A 16,965-nucleotide genomic window follows, 5' to 3' on the forward strand; every position below is an offset into this window, starting at 1 on the left:
GAGTGGTGGGTGCCTGAAATGCATTGCCAAAGGTGGTGGTGGTGGTTGGTACAATAGGGACATTTAAAATCTCTCAGACAGCCACATGGATGCAAGAAAAATTGAGCGTTATGGATGTGCAATAGGAAAGGTTTAGATTGTTGAGTAGGTTTATACAGGTTGGCATAACATTGTGGTCCGAAGGACCTGTACTGTAATGTTCTATGTCTGGAGGGGGATTCAATGTTCACATAATATTTTGAAATGTTGAGAAATGAGGTCGTAGGATACCATACACTTTTGTGTGTTGTGTGAAGTCGATGCAGTGTAATACATTGTGACGTGGCTATACTCTTTACTTCACCAATCTGATTGCTGGATTAACTCTACCAAACTGTACCAAAACTACCAGACTATCATGTCATAGCTGTGACAAAGCAATTTCATCAATGATATGTGCTGGATGCCTGTAAAAATGTTTTGTGGTTTCACTTCCGTATATATAACGTAATCTGAAAAGTTTGTCAGAGCAGAATGCACTTTAAAGAGCTCAGCCACTTGCTTTCCACGTTCATGTGTCAGAACTGCAAAACAATGGAACTTGGAGCAGGTAATTCTCACTTGCATAGCTATTCTGCTGGTCTCCGACAAGTTTTATGTGGTTATTTTTTTATTTGACATTTAGGAATGATGGTTCGCTGTGATAGAATATTTAAAGTAATTGCAAGTTTCTTCAGTGTATTGCAGAGAGCAATGTCACTTTAGAGATCAATTGTTGTACTGGTTTTAAACTTTTTACTTTCTTTTCAGTGGTCCGATTTGTACTTCTGCTGTTCCCTTTATCTTGTCTCAACACCAGTGCAACTCCTGACTTAAACAGAAAAATAAAAAACTGCTATCAACTGGCAGTTGAACTAAACCACTCTGCTCCTGTCGCACTACAGTCATACGTAAGACATTTTTACCTTTTTGATATAATTGTGAGTTTTACATATTTAATTTGAAAATCCATATTTCAATTTGGTTTTAGTTCTTGAACTATTAATATGTAATTGATTGAGTTTCTAATCTTTTCTGCAGACCCATTAGCTTTTATTTCCAGTTTAGAGATGTGATGGAGCAGTGGATTTACTTACAGTTTTCTCCGCTGTGACACAGGATTTAGCTACTTTGATAGGATGAAACTTTAATGCAACTGCCAATAGGAGTGGGTCAATATCAAATAATGGTTCCATGCCATCATGATGTTAGTTATGACCTCTGAATGTTAGTTATGACCTCTGAACACTGTGGTCACTTCTCCCTCTTGTGGTCACCTTGATGGAAGATGGGGATGGCTGGAGATCCTCATGGTCAGGAGGGAGAGAACATTGTTCTGGATATTGATCTCAGGAAGAGGCCTAATGGGAACTTGTGAATCCATGTTTCATCAAGTGTGCTGGGTTATGTGAAATAGAATTGATAGACCTGCTTCATTAGCTGGAAAGGTATGGTTAGTGGACTTGTTGTCAAGACCTTTGGGCAATTGATCCAAATGTGTGAAGTGTCAGTTCACATCCCAATATGACTATAATCAGATAATAAATCTTATAAATAAAGCACTAGTGATTGAAATACTAAGAGTTTGCTGTAAAAACTCAAGGAGGAACCCAAACTATCTTGCAGATGACACCAGTATAGTTAATTTTTCGCCTAGGAATTCATTTTAAAATGTGCAGGTAAGCCTTGCATCTTCCTGTTCACCTCCTCAATGCTTGCAGTTTTGCCATCTGTCATGCTTTTTTTTTTATCTCCAGTGATCCTGTTTGACCAATGTACACTTACCATTCTAAGAAATCTCAAATTGTAACCAGTTACTAAGTTCAAGACCAATAGAAATCACTTGAACATTGAGTGTTATGGACCAAGTGCAGGCAATGTGATAGGTGTGGAAGGATTTGATGGACTGATTGGGATGCAATATGACCATGAAGAGGCAATAAATGTCGGTTTGAAGGTCCTTTATATAAATTGGTTGACAGATCTGAGACACGGTAATTCCTTGCATCAGATCTTCTGATAATTTCTTTGTGTTGAAGGCCAATTATTGGGTCAATATGGATAAAGACTCCTCTATCAAACTGGACCTTGGATCTCCTGAAAAGCTGTTGATGTTCAGACTGGTTCACCTTAAATAACTAAACTGAGGTGAAAAACATGACAACAGCCAATAGAGGTGCTGAAACTGGTGGAAGTTGATGAACCCCAGGTGAATTGCCATGACACAGGGATGGCGAAATGATCAGAGGGCAAACCCCATCCCCTGCCATTAGCAGCATGTGGGCAACTACTCAATACCCTTTGGTGCCAAGTTGTTGTCTACCTTTGTAGTCAAGAACTTGTGTGTAGCATTAGAAATAGCCTTACTCAGAGATAGGGAAGCTTTTGGAGGAAATTCTGAAGGACAACATTTATATGGCTGGGATTAATGGGAAGGACCAAAATGATTTTGTGCAGCAAATCATGTCTCACAAATCTGAATGAGGTTTTTTTAAGGAGGTGTCTAACAAAATGAATGAAGGCAGCAAGATAGAGAAAATATACATGGATTTAAGTAAGACTTTTTCTGGTTAATCCAGAGGTTAAGGCACAAGGGACCCAAAATATGCAATGTTAATCCAAGATTTCCTTGGTGATAGAGGCAGAAGACAGTGGTGGGTTCTACATGGCACTTGGCAGGGATTGGGGGTGGGACCCCTGTTGTTTGTAATATATATAAATGAGTTGGATGAGAATGTAGGTGGAGAGTTAGTAAGATTACAGACCACATGATAATTGGTGGATGGTAGATGGCGAAAAAGATACAGTGGGACATAGATCAGCTGAAAAGTTGAGCGGAGGTGCAACTTAATTGATTTAATGTACTTTGGGAAGTCTATAGGACTCATTAAGTAAAATGGCAGGGATCTGAGGAGCATTGGTATACAGATTGACTTTAGAAGTGCAAGTCCATAGCTTGCTGAACGTGTTGATGCAGATAATCAGTATAGTGCAGAAGAATTTGGGATGCTTGTTTTCATGGCCCAAGGCAATGAGTATGAGAGTTGTCATGCCATGTTGCAGCTAGACAAAACTTTGGTTAGATCACATTTGGATTATTGTGCACAGTTCGGGTTGTCGAACAACTTGAAGGATGTGGTAGCAATAAAAAGAGTGAAAAACAGTTTCCCCAGTTTGATACTGAGAGTGGAAGAATGTAGTTAAAAGGAGAGATTGGATAGGGTAGATGTATTCTCACTGGAATATAGGAGACCAAGGGGTGATCTTGTAGATGTTTTTTAAATTATATGGGGCATTGAAAGGATAGATGATCAGGCAATTTTCCCAGGCCAGGGTAGGTTAGAGCCAGGGAACATAGGTTTAAAGTGAGAAGGGAGAAATCTGATGGGCAAGTATTTTCACACTGAGGGCAGTAGTTATTATGGAACAACCTGCCAGATGAGTTGGGTAGAGGTCGGCACAATTGTTGCATTTAAAAAAAAATTCGACAGGTACTTGGATAGAAAAGGAGTGGAGGGATATGAGCTAAAGCAGGCAAATAGGTTTAGCACAAAGAGGTAACATGGTCAATATGGATGAAGTTTCTGTGCTGTATGATTCCATAATTCAGAAGGGAAGAAAAATTTAATTCAATTTATATTGGCCCCTTCATGAAGCAAAATATGCTGGAATGAACTTAAAAATTCTTGTTTGTCTTAACATTAGCTGTACCTCATGCAAATCTTTCAAAATAAGATGGTTAGCGTGGTATGTGTGTCACAGCTGCTTCAATATAATATAAGGAGTATTAATTGTAGCAGGATGTCAGGATGATCTTCCATCTTCCCGCTTCATGATAGACCGGTTGAGAGAGGGTAACATCTCACCCCACCTAGAGTTGGCCTCTGTTATCTCTGCAATAATGCTGAGAGTGTTACGACATGGGCTAGAGTTAAGGTGGTGAGGATGAATGAAAAACAGGAAATGATACAAGTCATAAAAGGAGTCTAAAGTGAAAATCCATTCACATATGGTTTGAAAAAGTAATGTAGAAATACATTAAAATTTCCAGTAAACTAGAGGTGGTTGTTTTACCAACAAAACATTTCCTGTTTAATAAAGCAAGATTTAAACTTCTTTAGCATGTTCCTTCAAATAAAACAGAACTTACTAAGTAACATCTCAATTGATTTTGCTGTGACTTTCAGTCTCATAATTTTGATCTGGGATTGCATTCGTATTTGGATCCTTAAAGCCTACTTTTATGTTGCAGATTTCGATCACTCTTCTCTCTGTTTTTCTCATTTGAAGTCTCTGTAAAATGCTTGTAATGTTTATCAACATAAAAGGTGTTACATCATTGTAAGTTGTTATTCAGTTTTATTAATACAGTTGTCTTTTTCTTTCAGCTTTCTGTCCAAGGACCGCCATTTAATAATGCTCTGATAAAAAATCATGTATGCCACAGAAATGTGAGCTGTCTTCCCAAGAGGCATCTGAACAAGATGGAGGAAAATGAAATGCTTAAGAAAATATTTATTGGTGTGCAACAGTTCACGTGGCACTTGAATAATACAATTATTCAGCAGAAGAACTTGAACCCTTCTTCAAAGCTTCAATTCGAGCTTGAAAATATTCGGACATATCTCATGTCACTGGATGCCAACCTGCTGTCAATTCTGCGCAACAAAGGCCATCATGTTTCCAGACAATTTGAATGTTCCTCAGGACACAGAAATCTCTCAGATAAACCGTTCTTACAAAAGCAACAAGGATGTGTAATTCTGACAAACTTTAAACACTATATTGCACAAGTGTTAAAGTACTTTCATCATTTATTAAGGAACTTTTCCCATTTGTCATCTACAAGCCATAAGACCTCAGAATAAGAAAGTGGTTAAACTATAGAACAACCATGCATTTTTAAAGGGGACTTAAAGGGAAATGTTTATTTTTACATAGAAAGTGGTTGATGTCTGGAACTCACACCCAAAGAAGATGGCGGAATCAAGTACAATCATTATATTTAAGAGATATTTAGACAGGCACTAGAATAAGCAAGGTACATCCTAAAGAGGGCAAATGGGATGTGCAGGTGGGAATAAAGGGGTTGTCATGGACATAATGAACTGAAGACCGCGTGTCTGTGCTTGCACAACTCTGTGACTTTATGACTCCAAGATGGCTCACACTGCAAATCCCTGGAATGTAGAGACACTTATATGTACCGAACTATATCCAACAGATTCAACCACTTTTACCAGCATTTACAATCTATGTTTGGTTCCAAACATTTTTTTTTTAAATTTCTCCTTCCAGATGTTTCAGATAGAAACATCATCAGGGTTAAGAGCAGAGCCTCAATATTTGAGGATTTTGTTCCTAATGTTACTAAATTAACTTATCATCAAGCTAGTTATAATAAAGAAATGCTGCAGCAATGATGTGAGGGTGTAAACATAACCAAACAAGGGGTGGCCAACCTTTCCATTTTTAATTTGGACCTAGAGCACGGTAACAGGCCATTTCGGCCAATGAGTCTGTGCCGCCCAATTAACCTACACACTTGGTAGGTACTTGTGGGCTGAAATGGCCTGTAACTGTGCTGTAGGTCTAAATTAAAAATGAAAAGGTTGGCCGCCTCTAACCTAGACGAAAGAGCATGGGAGATACAAAATGCAGAGCAGGAAGATCTGTGGTAGGCGTAGCTTGACTTAAATTGTATTTAAATTTTAATTATTTTTTATTTATAACATAGTAGAGGTCAGTCCCAGCCTTTGAAAACCGTGCTGCCCAAATTTCACCCAAATAACCTACAACAATTTTGGAGGGTGGGACGAAACCCACCCAGACACTTGGAGAATGTACAAGCTCCTTACAGACAGCACAGGATTTGAACATGTATTGTTAGTGGTGTAATAGCCTCATGCAAACTCCTATGCTCACCCTAAGGATCTGGGCTCCCTTCCTAAAGAAAAGAAACAAACCAATAGGCTGAGCCAAAATCACAGGTGGATGAATGATCTAGTCAGAGAAGTCAAGTTACTTGACATTGTAAAGTCAATATTGAGTCCAGAAGGATGCAACATGCCCCAAACCAAGATGAAATGCTGTTGCATTGGGTCTCATTATAACAGTTCAGGAGGTCACAGATTGATGGGACACAATGGGAGTGGGTTGGAGAATTAAAGTGAAGGCAATAGAAAGCCAGGGGTCACCCCTGAGGATTGAACATGGATGTTCTGCAAAGCGGCCACTCGATTTATGTGTGGGAGGCATGGGGGAATTTAAAAAAATAGTCCAGGTAGCTGTTGGAGATGGTAGGCTTGTAATGCATATTAGTAGTGAGGTGATCTCTTGTGATGGACTCAGAGAGGTCCAGAAAAGGAAGGGAAGGGTTAGGGTAGAGGTAACAACAGGGCAATATTTACCTTATTTGAATATATTTCAGTTTTGTACACAGAAGTTAATTTAATATATTTTTTGTAACTATTTATTTCAATAATAAATAAAATTAACCAATTTCATCTTGCCATTTTGTATCTTTGGACGAGAGCGCAGAGAAATTAAAAGTTTCATTGAGGTATGTACTGATGAGGTTTTTTTATTCTCTATTGTACAAGATCTAGAGATTTATTATCTTGAAAAATAATATCTTAATCGAGTCCATATTACCCAGGTGATTCACCATCTCAGCAACACCCAACCCCAACCAACCAATTTTCCCTTGCAACCGCTGCAACCGTGCCTGCCTGTCCCGCATCGGACTTGTCAGTCACCAACGAGCCTACAGCAGACGTGGACATACCCCTCCATAAATCTTCGTCCGCGAAGCCAAGCCAAAGAAGAATTAATGCTGCTTTGGATACAACTGAACTTCTTCCACATCCCATGCACGAGTTAGCAGGTTCATTGACAGTTCTAAATTATCACTAGTGTGTAGGTGGGTGGCTAGACAATCAGTGGGGAGTTAGTAAAAATGGGTTATATGGAAAGATGTTGGGGAATGAGTCTGATGGGAATGCTCTGTGAACTATCATAGATGGGCCAAATGGCCTATATCTATATTGTAATGGAAACTGAAATAAAAGTTGGATATTGTGTGCTCAGACTTAAAATATCAAATGCAAATTGGCCTAGATTTCGAAGTAAACGCTAAACAACTAATGGAATAAAAGAATTATTTTATTCCATGATTTATTTTTCATTCAAAATGTGTAGAATTGCTGTGTCATGTTTTTTGAGTACTCACTATTAATTATCTAAATTCCATGATTCCTATTCAAGTTTATTCACATTCAAGTTTATTATCAGGACCATCACGTTCTTCCATACCTCAATTTTTTTGCAGTAACTACAACTGAATATTTTTTATTTGTCCTTTTATATTTATTATCTATTTTTTGTCTTGGTAATTTTATTGTTGGTGTATTTTACATTCCTGTCTGGCAACAGCAAGTAAAAATTACAGTACACTCTACTTATGTACATGACAACAAACTCTCATTTACACTCCTCCATCTTGCCACTCCTCCCTTTGACCCATCCATCAATCAATATCTTCTTCATTCCTCCACCCTACGTATGATATGATTTCAAATCAGGTTCTGAACACTAGCCATTTGAGGTAGTGTGTGTCTTTGGCCAGGGCTTGGTGGTAATTATTTCAATAGTGAGTCGCAAGTTTTTGCGTTCAACCCACATGAGCATTTGAAGCATAGAATTGAGCTGCCAAGCTAGGATGGTACTTAGGGAGGCGGGAGATGAAATTATCATCCTCATTGCCAAACTAATTGGTTGGAAAAGTTTACACCGGCAATAATTGTGCATCAACTAATGCTTCTAAAGAACCTAAGACATAGGTGCAGAATTAGGACATTCGGCCCATCACATTTGATCCACCATTCAAATCATGGCTGATGCATTTTTCCTCTCAACACCATTCTTCTGCCATCTCTCGATAACCTTACTAATCAAAAACCTATCAACCATTACTTTAAATATACCAAATGACTTGCCATCCGCACAGCCACAGATTCACTACCCTCTGGCTGACGCAATTTCTACTCATCTCTGATCTACAGGGACAACTTTTTATTCTGAGGCTGTGCCCTTGGGTCCTAGACTCTCCCACTTCGGGAAACATCATATCCACATCCACTATCCAGCCTTAAAACAGATTAACTGGTTATTAATTTGACCTTGCTAGACCTTGCTGGGTACAAATGAGCTCTCACGCATCCGACGTTGCATAGAGATTGTGAAATCATTGTAAATTGAACTGATGTGTCCAAAGACAATATTTATGCACACAATTGCCCTTTATTTACAAGAGATTGAAGACAAAATATAATAAGACCAATTCTTTCTATTATATGTTGGTTTGCTCTTGATATTTTGGAAATACTAATGCATCAGACAATCTTTGCCTGTCCCCAGTGGCCCTGACTATATTAAGAATCGACTACATAGTGTAAGATTGGGTAGTGGGGTCAGTTTCCCCAGCAACCTGTTGGCTTTATAAAATGAAACAGCAACTTTCAGTCGTTTATACCACAGATTCCTATATAATTGAATTCTATTCCATAACATGTCACGATGAGATACAAAACTCATGCCCTGCGGGTCTTTGTTGTATCCTGTCACCACTGAATTATAATATAGGTATCCACTATTATTTCAGACGTAGTGAAAAACAAACTGCTTGGAAGAACTCAGCAGGTCAAGCATCATCTCTGCACAAGTAAAGAGATGGTCGACTATCCCTTTGCCTCCACAGATAAAGCTTGATCCATTGAGTTTCTCCAGAAGTTTATTGTTTTGCTCCAGATTCTAGCTGGCTCTTGTTCCTCATTTCGGGTCTATTTATTGTGCAGCCCTCACAAAATAGACTGTAGAGAGTTAGTGGTGGAAAGAACAATTGTATTGGAGTTTATTTCTGCATATTTTATCCTCCTTAAGGTTTAATCAATGAGTATCAATAATCAGTAAATGTTTGCATTATTGAATGTGAAAGGTGTGCAGTGCAGATCCACCACAATATTACCAAGGGTGAGAAGGATAAATTATGAGGAGAGTTCATTTCCCTGGAATATTAAAGGTTAAAAGTAATTTGCTTGAAGTATATAAGATTTGGAAAGGAGAGATGAAAATGAACCGCTTCGATGCCATGTGCATTTGAGAGAGAAGGATCTAATCTTAACCTCAGAGATGGACCAGTCAAAACCAAACTTTGCTCAGTTGTTTAATCAGGGTGGAATTTAGGAAGCTTTTGTTCCAGTAAATATGTGGGATTGTTACTCCACAAAAAGCTGTAAACAATAAAATGATAATTTTAACAGAGGGTGATGGATTTTTGTTAGTCGAAGTGTTACTGGATATGGAGGCAAGTTAGGTTGGAGCTGTTGAAGATCAACCACGATATCTTTGAAAGTTTAATATCCTGCTCCGACATCCTTATGATGAACCCAGAATTCATTTATGTATGTGCAGAATAAGTGGAGTCAGTTATGAGCTTGTCCGAAGTGTGGTCGAATGCTTCTCTGCGGAAAATACAAAGGACTTGCATGTTATATGTTGGTTTTCGTAGTGAACTGTACTGACAAATATAAAATGTATCTTTGTCAATGGAACTTAAGGGTTGATGGCTTTTGTGAGTGCTCCATGTGCTCCACTAATTCATGTTGATGGTTCAGTTCAGAAGAATGCATTGCGAAGACCATGGAGTTTAGGTGTTTTCTTTCAGACTGAAGTAATCACAGGAAGTGAAAGATGTTTACTTGTATTTCCAAACTGATATAGTGATCCTGTAAAATGGCTTTTACAGAAACTATAATTTGGTCTTTGAATCTGCAGAGTTGAGGACAAATAATGATTATTATTAAGCTTGGATTTTGCAGAGTTCTGATAAAGATTGTTGCAACTCACTGAATTGAATTAAAATTAAACATTTCACTGACATGTGCTGGAATGCAGTAAAAAGTTTTGTTTACTATACAGGCAAATCAACTTGTACAGCAGTTTATCAAAATAAATGTGTAAATAATTGTGTTACAACAGTCAAATAGTGCAGGGTTTAGAGAAAAGTGCAAAAATGAGGTGCAGGGAGCCAGGGACACTAAGGTACTGTTATTAAAGACTGTGAGATCTTTAGCCAATGTGAGATCCACTTAAGAGCCTGACAACAGCAAGAAAGAAACTGAAGTGCAATATTGGATCTTCTATGAGGGAAGGAGACAGGACAGGTGACAGGAGTATGTGTCGGGGAACATTTTTGGTCCAGTGATCAAAAGGCTTTTAGTTTCAGCTTAATTATGGATAAGGATAGGTCTGAATCTCAGTTTGAGATTCTAAATGGGAGAAAGGCCAATTATGAGGAAATGAGAAAAGTTCTAGAAAGCATTGGTTGTTTTTTTTTCTAGCAAGGATGTGTTCATTAAGTTGAAGGCCTTCTAAGGTGAAATTTTGAGAGTACAGAGTTTGTATGTTTCTGTCAGGATTACAGGCAAAGTTAACAGGCATAGGGAACCTTGGTTTTTGTGGGATATTGGGGATTTGGTTCAGATGGTGTATAGCAGGTATAGGCCATATTGGAGCAAATGAGGTATTGAGTATTAAAAAATGCAAGAAAAAAAATTAAGAAGGAAATCAGGAAGGCTAAAAAAAAGATGAGGTTGCTTTGGCAGCAATGTGAAGGAAAATCATTACAACTTCTACAGGCATATTTAGACCTAAAGGATGGTAAGGGACAAAATTGGTCCCCTTGAAGATTAGAGTGGTTGACTATGTATGGAGCCAAAGAGATGGGGGAGATCTTACATTTTTTTGGATCACTATTTGCTCAAGAAACTGACACAGAGTTGTGGGAAGCAAGGAAAGCAAGCAGTGAGGTCATGGAACCTGTACAGGGGAGGTACTTGCTGTCTTAAAACAAATAAGGGCAGATAAATCCCCAGGGCATAATAAGATATTATTTCAGACCTTGGGGGATGCTAGTGTAGAAATTGCAGGGATTCTGGCAGAAATATTTAAAATGTCCTTAGCCATGGGTGTGGTGCCAGAGGATTGGAGAGTAGCTTGTTTAAAATAGGCTCCAAAAGTAACCCTGGCAATTCTAGTAGATAAATTATTGGAAGGTGTTCTCAGAGATGTACAAGTACTTGGATAGCCAGGGACTGATTAGGGATAGTCAATGTGGCTTTGTTCATGGTAGGTCAATGTTTAGCCAACCTCATAGTTTTTTGAGGTAACCAAGAAAGTTGATGAAGGAAAGGCTGCTAATGTTGTGTACATGGACTTTAGTAAGGATTTTGATAAGGTCCCACATGGGAGGTTAATCAGGAAGGTTCAAATGCTTGGTATTCCATATGACATAGTAAACTGGATTTGACATTGGCCATGTGGGTTAAGCCAGAGAGTGGTGGTGGATGATTGCTTCTCAGACTGGAAGCCTGTGTGTCTTGGGGATCAGTGTTGGGACAATTGTTGTTTGTCATCTATATCAATGATCTGGATGATAATGTGGTAAATTGGATCAGCAAGTTTGCAGATGGCACTAAGATTGGATGTGTTGTGGACAGCAAGGAATGCTTTCAAAGCTTGCAGAGGGATCTGAACCAGCTGGAAAAATGGGCTGAAAAATGGCAGATGGAGTTTAATACCGACAAATTTGAGGTGTGGTATTTTGGAAGGACAAAGAAAAGTAGAATGTACACATTAAATGTTAGGGCACTGAGGAGTGTGGTACAACAGAGGGTTCTGGGAATACAGAAACATAATTCCATAAAAGTGGTGTCACAGGTGGATGGGGTTGTAAAGAGAGCTTTTGGCATATTGGCCTTCATAAATCAAAGTATTGTGTACAAGAGTTGAGATGTTATAGTAAAATTGTATAAGACATTGATGAGGCCAAATTTAGAGTATTGAATGCAGTTTTGGTCACCTAACTACAGGAAAGATATCAATAAGATTGAAAGAGCTTAGAGAAGATTTACTAGGAGGCTGCCGAGACTTCAGGAACTAAGTTACAGGGAAAGATTAAACAAGTTATGACTTTATTCCTTGGAGCACAGAACAATGAGGGGAGATATACACAATTATGAGGGGTGTAGATAGAGTAAACGCAAGTTGTTTTTTTCCCCCTGAGGTTAGGTGAGATACAAACCAGAGGATGTGGTTAAAAGTGAAAGGGGAACATTAGGGGGAACTTTGTCACACAGAGAATTTTGGGAAGTGATGAATGTGGGCTCAATTTTCACGCTTTAAGAAAAATGTTGACAGACACATGGATGGGAAGGGTATGGAGGGCTATGGACTCGGTGCAGGTCAGTGGGACTAGGCAGAATAATAGTTTGGCACAGACCTGAAGGGCAGAAGGGCCTGTTTTCCTCTCCTGTAATATTCTATGGTTGGAAACAGTCCTTGAATCTGGAGGTTCATGCTTTCAAGCACGTTTATGTTGTGCCCTGGGGTGGGGAGGGGGCTGGGGTGGGAGAAGAGATTGTGACTAGGGTGAGAGGGGTCCTTTTATATGTTAGCAACTCTCCTAAAGCACAGATAAAGTTGCTGAAGGGGAGTTTGGTTTTCCTAATGGCCTGAGCTGTACTTACTCCCCTCTGCAGTTACTTGTTGTCTTGGGCAGAGCAGTTCCTGATTCATCTGAACAGGATATTTTCTGTAGCGATAGAGTGCTACCACCAGGAGGAGTAAGAGACGGAGTGTGTAGCATCTGGGGAATGTTGCATCTTGTGAGGTTGTTGCACCTTTAATGGATTCAAGATGTATGCCTTGCCATGAGGTTTGCATGTGTGTGTTGTGTTCTTGGAGCTATTTGCTTAATTAATAAATCGTATTGTTTTTAAAAGAACACAAGTTTTCTTTATTGTAATAAAAAGAAAAATCACACTTTCTATGATACATAGATCGGTAACCATTGGTAAGAGACCTTGGGGTCATGCTGAATTTCCTCAGGCTTCTGAGAAAAGTGGAGTCTCTTGTGCACTTGCTTAGTTTTAACGTTAACATGGATAGACCAGGACAGGTTGTTGGTAGTATGCACTTTAAAGCACTTGAAACTCTTCAGCTCCACCTCAGCACTGTGGATATACACTGGGACACATGCAGCTCCTTCATTTTGCTGAGAGTGAGGGAGAGGCTGTTATTCCAGCACCATTGCCATCAGACTCTCTATGTCCTTCCTACATTTCATCTTGTCACTTCTTGAGATCTGCCTGACAATAGTTGTGTCATCTGCAAACTTGTAGATGGAATTGGAGCAGTGTTTGGGCACTTATGGGTATATAGGAAGTAAGGGTCTGAGCACATATCCTTATGAGACAGAAATACTGTGCAGAAAAACAATTCCCATTGCTTGTAATCTACAGGTCAGGAAGTGAGTTACCACTTGCAAAAGGTGGTACTGAGACCTATATCCCAGAGCTTTGAAAAGCATTTGTTCGGGACGATGGTGTTGAAAGCAAAGCTGTAGTCAATAAATAGGTGTGGGACATGAGTGTCCCTTTGGTCCAGATGTTGCAGGGTAATGTGCAAGGCCACAAAGATGGCACCTGTCATGGACTTGTGACAGTGGGCAAATTGTAGTGGATCGAGGCTGGCGTTAATGAGGGCCTTGACTAATATTTGAGATTTGGATGTGATTCTGAAGAATGATCAGGTAATTTTCTCTAAATGCTAGAATTAAATGTCTTTTTATTTGGTAAAAGATGAAATATTGGTCACTCTTTACACCCTGCAGATGCTGCATGGCCTGCTGAGTTTCTCTCGCAGATTTGTGTATTGCACTCGACCCCAGCATTTGTAGATGGAATTGGAATTGTTTAACCTTAATTAAAATTTCTGTTTTATGGTTTTGCATTGGCTCAAATGTCCTTGCTGGATTCTGTTATTTTTATTAAGAAACTTCTTAACACATGTCTAGCTCAATGTTAACTCAATTTTGTTCTGTTGTGCGATGGTTCACAGGGATGAAACATTTATATGTAATGTTATGATGCAGTTGTGCTTGGATTGTTCCTTACAGTGCATTTCAACTGCACTCATGTTTTGTAGCTATTTTAGAGGATTATATTATCCAGCAAAATGTTTAGGGAAGAGAAAACAAATCAGAAGGTCTAAGATTTGATGGAAGCAGGAGAAATTAAATCCTAGAAAAGGCCGATGATGCAAGGTAAACATTGAAGGTAAGAGGACATAAAGAATTAAAGGGTCAATCTGGAGGAGATGTGAAATGCAGAAACATTGTCAGAAGTTGCCAATTACATCAACGGTGGAAATGTTGATTGTCTGAAATAGTTGGACATTGCTGAGAATGAAAGGCTATAATACAGCAAGTTCCAAGATTATTTGCTGTTTCTTAAACTTCGAACCATTGGAACAGTCAGAATCGGACATTTTGGTGCCCGCAGTTTGGTTCTGGATATTTTGGTGCTGGGCATTTTAACAATAAAACACTTCTGTAACCCCTCAGACATTTTGGCATCCACAGTTTGGCACCAGCTCTCATACTTGGCGAAGGACGTGGCTTGTAATTTATTATAATTTTAATTAAATATAGTAATTATTAAGTATTGATTAAAATTGTTTCTTGGCGTTAACAGTTAGGCCATAGCAACATTCATTTATTATACTTATAATGAAGTGAGGAGCAGTGCTTCAGGCTGTCGTGTGACCCTGAACTCGGGACAGTGGCTATCACTCGGTCACATCAAACTGACTGATATGGCACTATGGGCGCTGGAGGCTTACCAGCGATGACTGAGTCAATGAATCAACAGGACCGGGAACAAGAGGGAACCAGGTGGAGCAGGACGGGGGGGTAACTGTGTGGAGGGGACTGGGGGCAGGTGGAGGGGACCAGCTGGCAGAGGGGGACTGGGAGCAGAGGTGATCAGGGATCATGAGGGTATCGGTGTCCGGTCCCAGCCCTGGGACAACTTGCCTCTGCCACCCTGAAAGGGCTCAGGAATGGGTTCCCTCCTACCGTCTGCCGCCGCCGCTTACCGCCAAATGCTGGTAAGCCTCCAGCACCCATAGTGCCGTGTCCATCAGATTGACATGATAGAGCGACAGCCGCTGTCCCGAGTGCAGGGTCCTGCACGACAGCCTGAATTTCTGGTCCTCGATGTTTAATAAGTGAATAAACTGTTAGCACCAAAACGTCCAGCACCAAACTGTGGGCGGCAAAATGTTTGGTGCCAAATTGTGGAAACCAAAATATCCTAGACCAAAGGTCAATGACATTTTTTCACTGCCTTAAAACTCTTTAAATCTTCTTTTCTCATCTAATCAAAGGTCATCAATCATTTCTCTTCACAGATGCTGCCTTTACCTCTCTTGAATATTTCCAAGAAAACATTATCATTATGTCGATGATCAATGTTAACTTGCTGCTGACTCGGCTTAGTATGAATGATTGCTGAATGGAATGTAGGTAGATGAGATAGAATCTGTTATCGGGAAGCTGTGAGGTTCCTATTGCCACTAATCTGGGTTCATAATGGATAGCTCCGAGACGACCTCTTCTAGTTCTCTATCCTCTCTACTGTTTTGTGTCTTTTTTCCTGCAAGGAGGGCAGTAAGACTACTAAATGAGAGTGAGTTGTGAATCATTTATCTGGAGGATTTACCAATGATCTGTATAGGGAAGGTACACGTCTTTAGGAAGACCTATGTTAAATCTTAGGGTTGGACAGATGGGAAAGTATGGAATTGGAGTGATGTGAGGGGTGGGATCATCTAAAAATGTGTTTCAATTGACTTCAGGCACCATATTAAGCCAAGAGGTGCTGTGTCTTATACGTCAAGACACAGGTGAATGAGGAACAACTCTCACCTTTACTGATATGATGAAGTCATGAAATCACTTATGGCGCTGAATCTGGGAGAAGGGGTCACAATCCTGCCCTTTATTATGCTGGCAATTGACTGTGACAGAGTATATAGATAGATTTTTGGGAGATAAATTGAGACAGTTTTTTTTAGTGTAGGTTTCATGCAAACACTTTAAAACAACATTTATTTAAAATACTGGAGCTCTGCTCATGCTAGAACAGGAACAAGACAAGCTGGAAAGCTTGTGGAAAAACCCCATTTGGAATATGGATTGTGAGTGCTTGGTTCAGCCTGGTCAAGGTTCATGCAAGAGGAGAAGACTGGCTGCCTAATGTTTCACTTGAAATAAGAGAAACAGAAAGGTGGTGACCTGAAAGAAAGAGGTTATCATCTGGAGAACCCTGAGGGGGCAAGTTTCTTCAGCAAGACACTGAAGTGGCTGATTGAAAAGGAATCAGTTGTGGTGTCCAGTGTACAACAAATCTCTCTCTGAAAACCGACATGAATCTTCCTAACTGATGACCATTTACCTTTCAAGCACCAAAGCCTGGTGAACTTTATAAATGTTAAATTCTGTGCACAGAAATGTGCGCAACCAGTGAATTTGGAAGAATGAGAAGTGAGAATGAACTGTGAACCAAAGAACTTTTCTGAACTTACACACACATTACATACACGTGCGCTTAGCATTAGAAGGGGGTTGATTTAGGTTAAGTAAGTCAACAGTGATAAGTTAAAGGTTGATTCTATTTTCATGTTTAAAGATAATTAAAAGTTGTGATAGTACAGACCTATCACCAATGTATATAGTTACAGTATCTAGAGTGTAATGACTGTGCTTACAGCGATTGGCTGAGAGCTTAGCCACGCCTACTGTCTGGGCCTTAAAGGGTTGTGCCCCTAGCCAGGTCGGATCATTCCGGACTGGTCGGCCACCTGTGAAGAGCTCCTGTCTTTTGCTAATAAAAGCCTTGGTTTGGATCAACAAGTCTTTGGTTCTTTCGACGAGCTCTACAAAAGTAACTATTTGTCTTGGTGAATATCTATTGCTGCTGGGTTTTGGGGTCCTCTGGACTCGTAACATGACAACAGTCAAGTCACCTTTATTTATCATTCATA

At 39.6% G+C, this 16,965-nt stretch overlaps 1 protein-coding gene across 1 annotated transcript; it reads left to right on the plus strand.

Annotated features, from left to right (window-relative positions):
- Positions 1 to 510: 510 nt before the first annotated feature.
- LOC138759973 (uncharacterized) lies at positions 511 to 6,519 on the plus strand. Its single transcript, XM_069930435.1, has 3 exons — positions 511 to 589; positions 790 to 929; positions 4,407 to 6,519. The coding sequence occupies exons 1-3, from the start codon at positions 514 to 516 to the stop codon at positions 4,884 to 4,886; spliced, it is 696 nt and encodes a 231-aa protein (XP_069786536.1). The 5' UTR covers positions 511 to 513; the 3' UTR covers positions 4,887 to 6,519.
- Positions 6,520 to 16,965: the final 10,446 nt, after the last annotated feature.

This window comes from Narcine bancroftii, chromosome 4 (genome assembly GCF_036971445.1).
Source record: "Narcine bancroftii isolate sNarBan1 chromosome 4, sNarBan1.hap1, whole genome shotgun sequence".
In the NCBI taxonomy this organism is placed as follows: Eukaryota; Metazoa; Chordata; class Chondrichthyes; order Torpediniformes; family Narcinidae; genus Narcine; species Narcine bancroftii.

What these genes read in the sequence shown, in the direction of transcription:
- LOC138759973 (XM_069930435.1), top strand. Translation starts at nt 514, where the DNA reads ATGCACTTTAAAGAGCTCAGCCACTTGCTTTCCACGTTCATGTGTCAG. An exon ending in AACAATGGAACTTGGAGCAG is followed by an intron (nt 590 to 789) that starts GTAATTCTCACT and finishes CTTTCTTTTCAG; the next exon opens with TGGTCCGATTTGTACTTCTG. An exon ending in CTGTCGCACTACAGTCATAC is followed by an intron (nt 930 to 4,406) that starts GTAAGACATTTT and finishes TTTTTCTTTCAG; the next exon opens with CTTTCTGTCCAAGGACCGCC.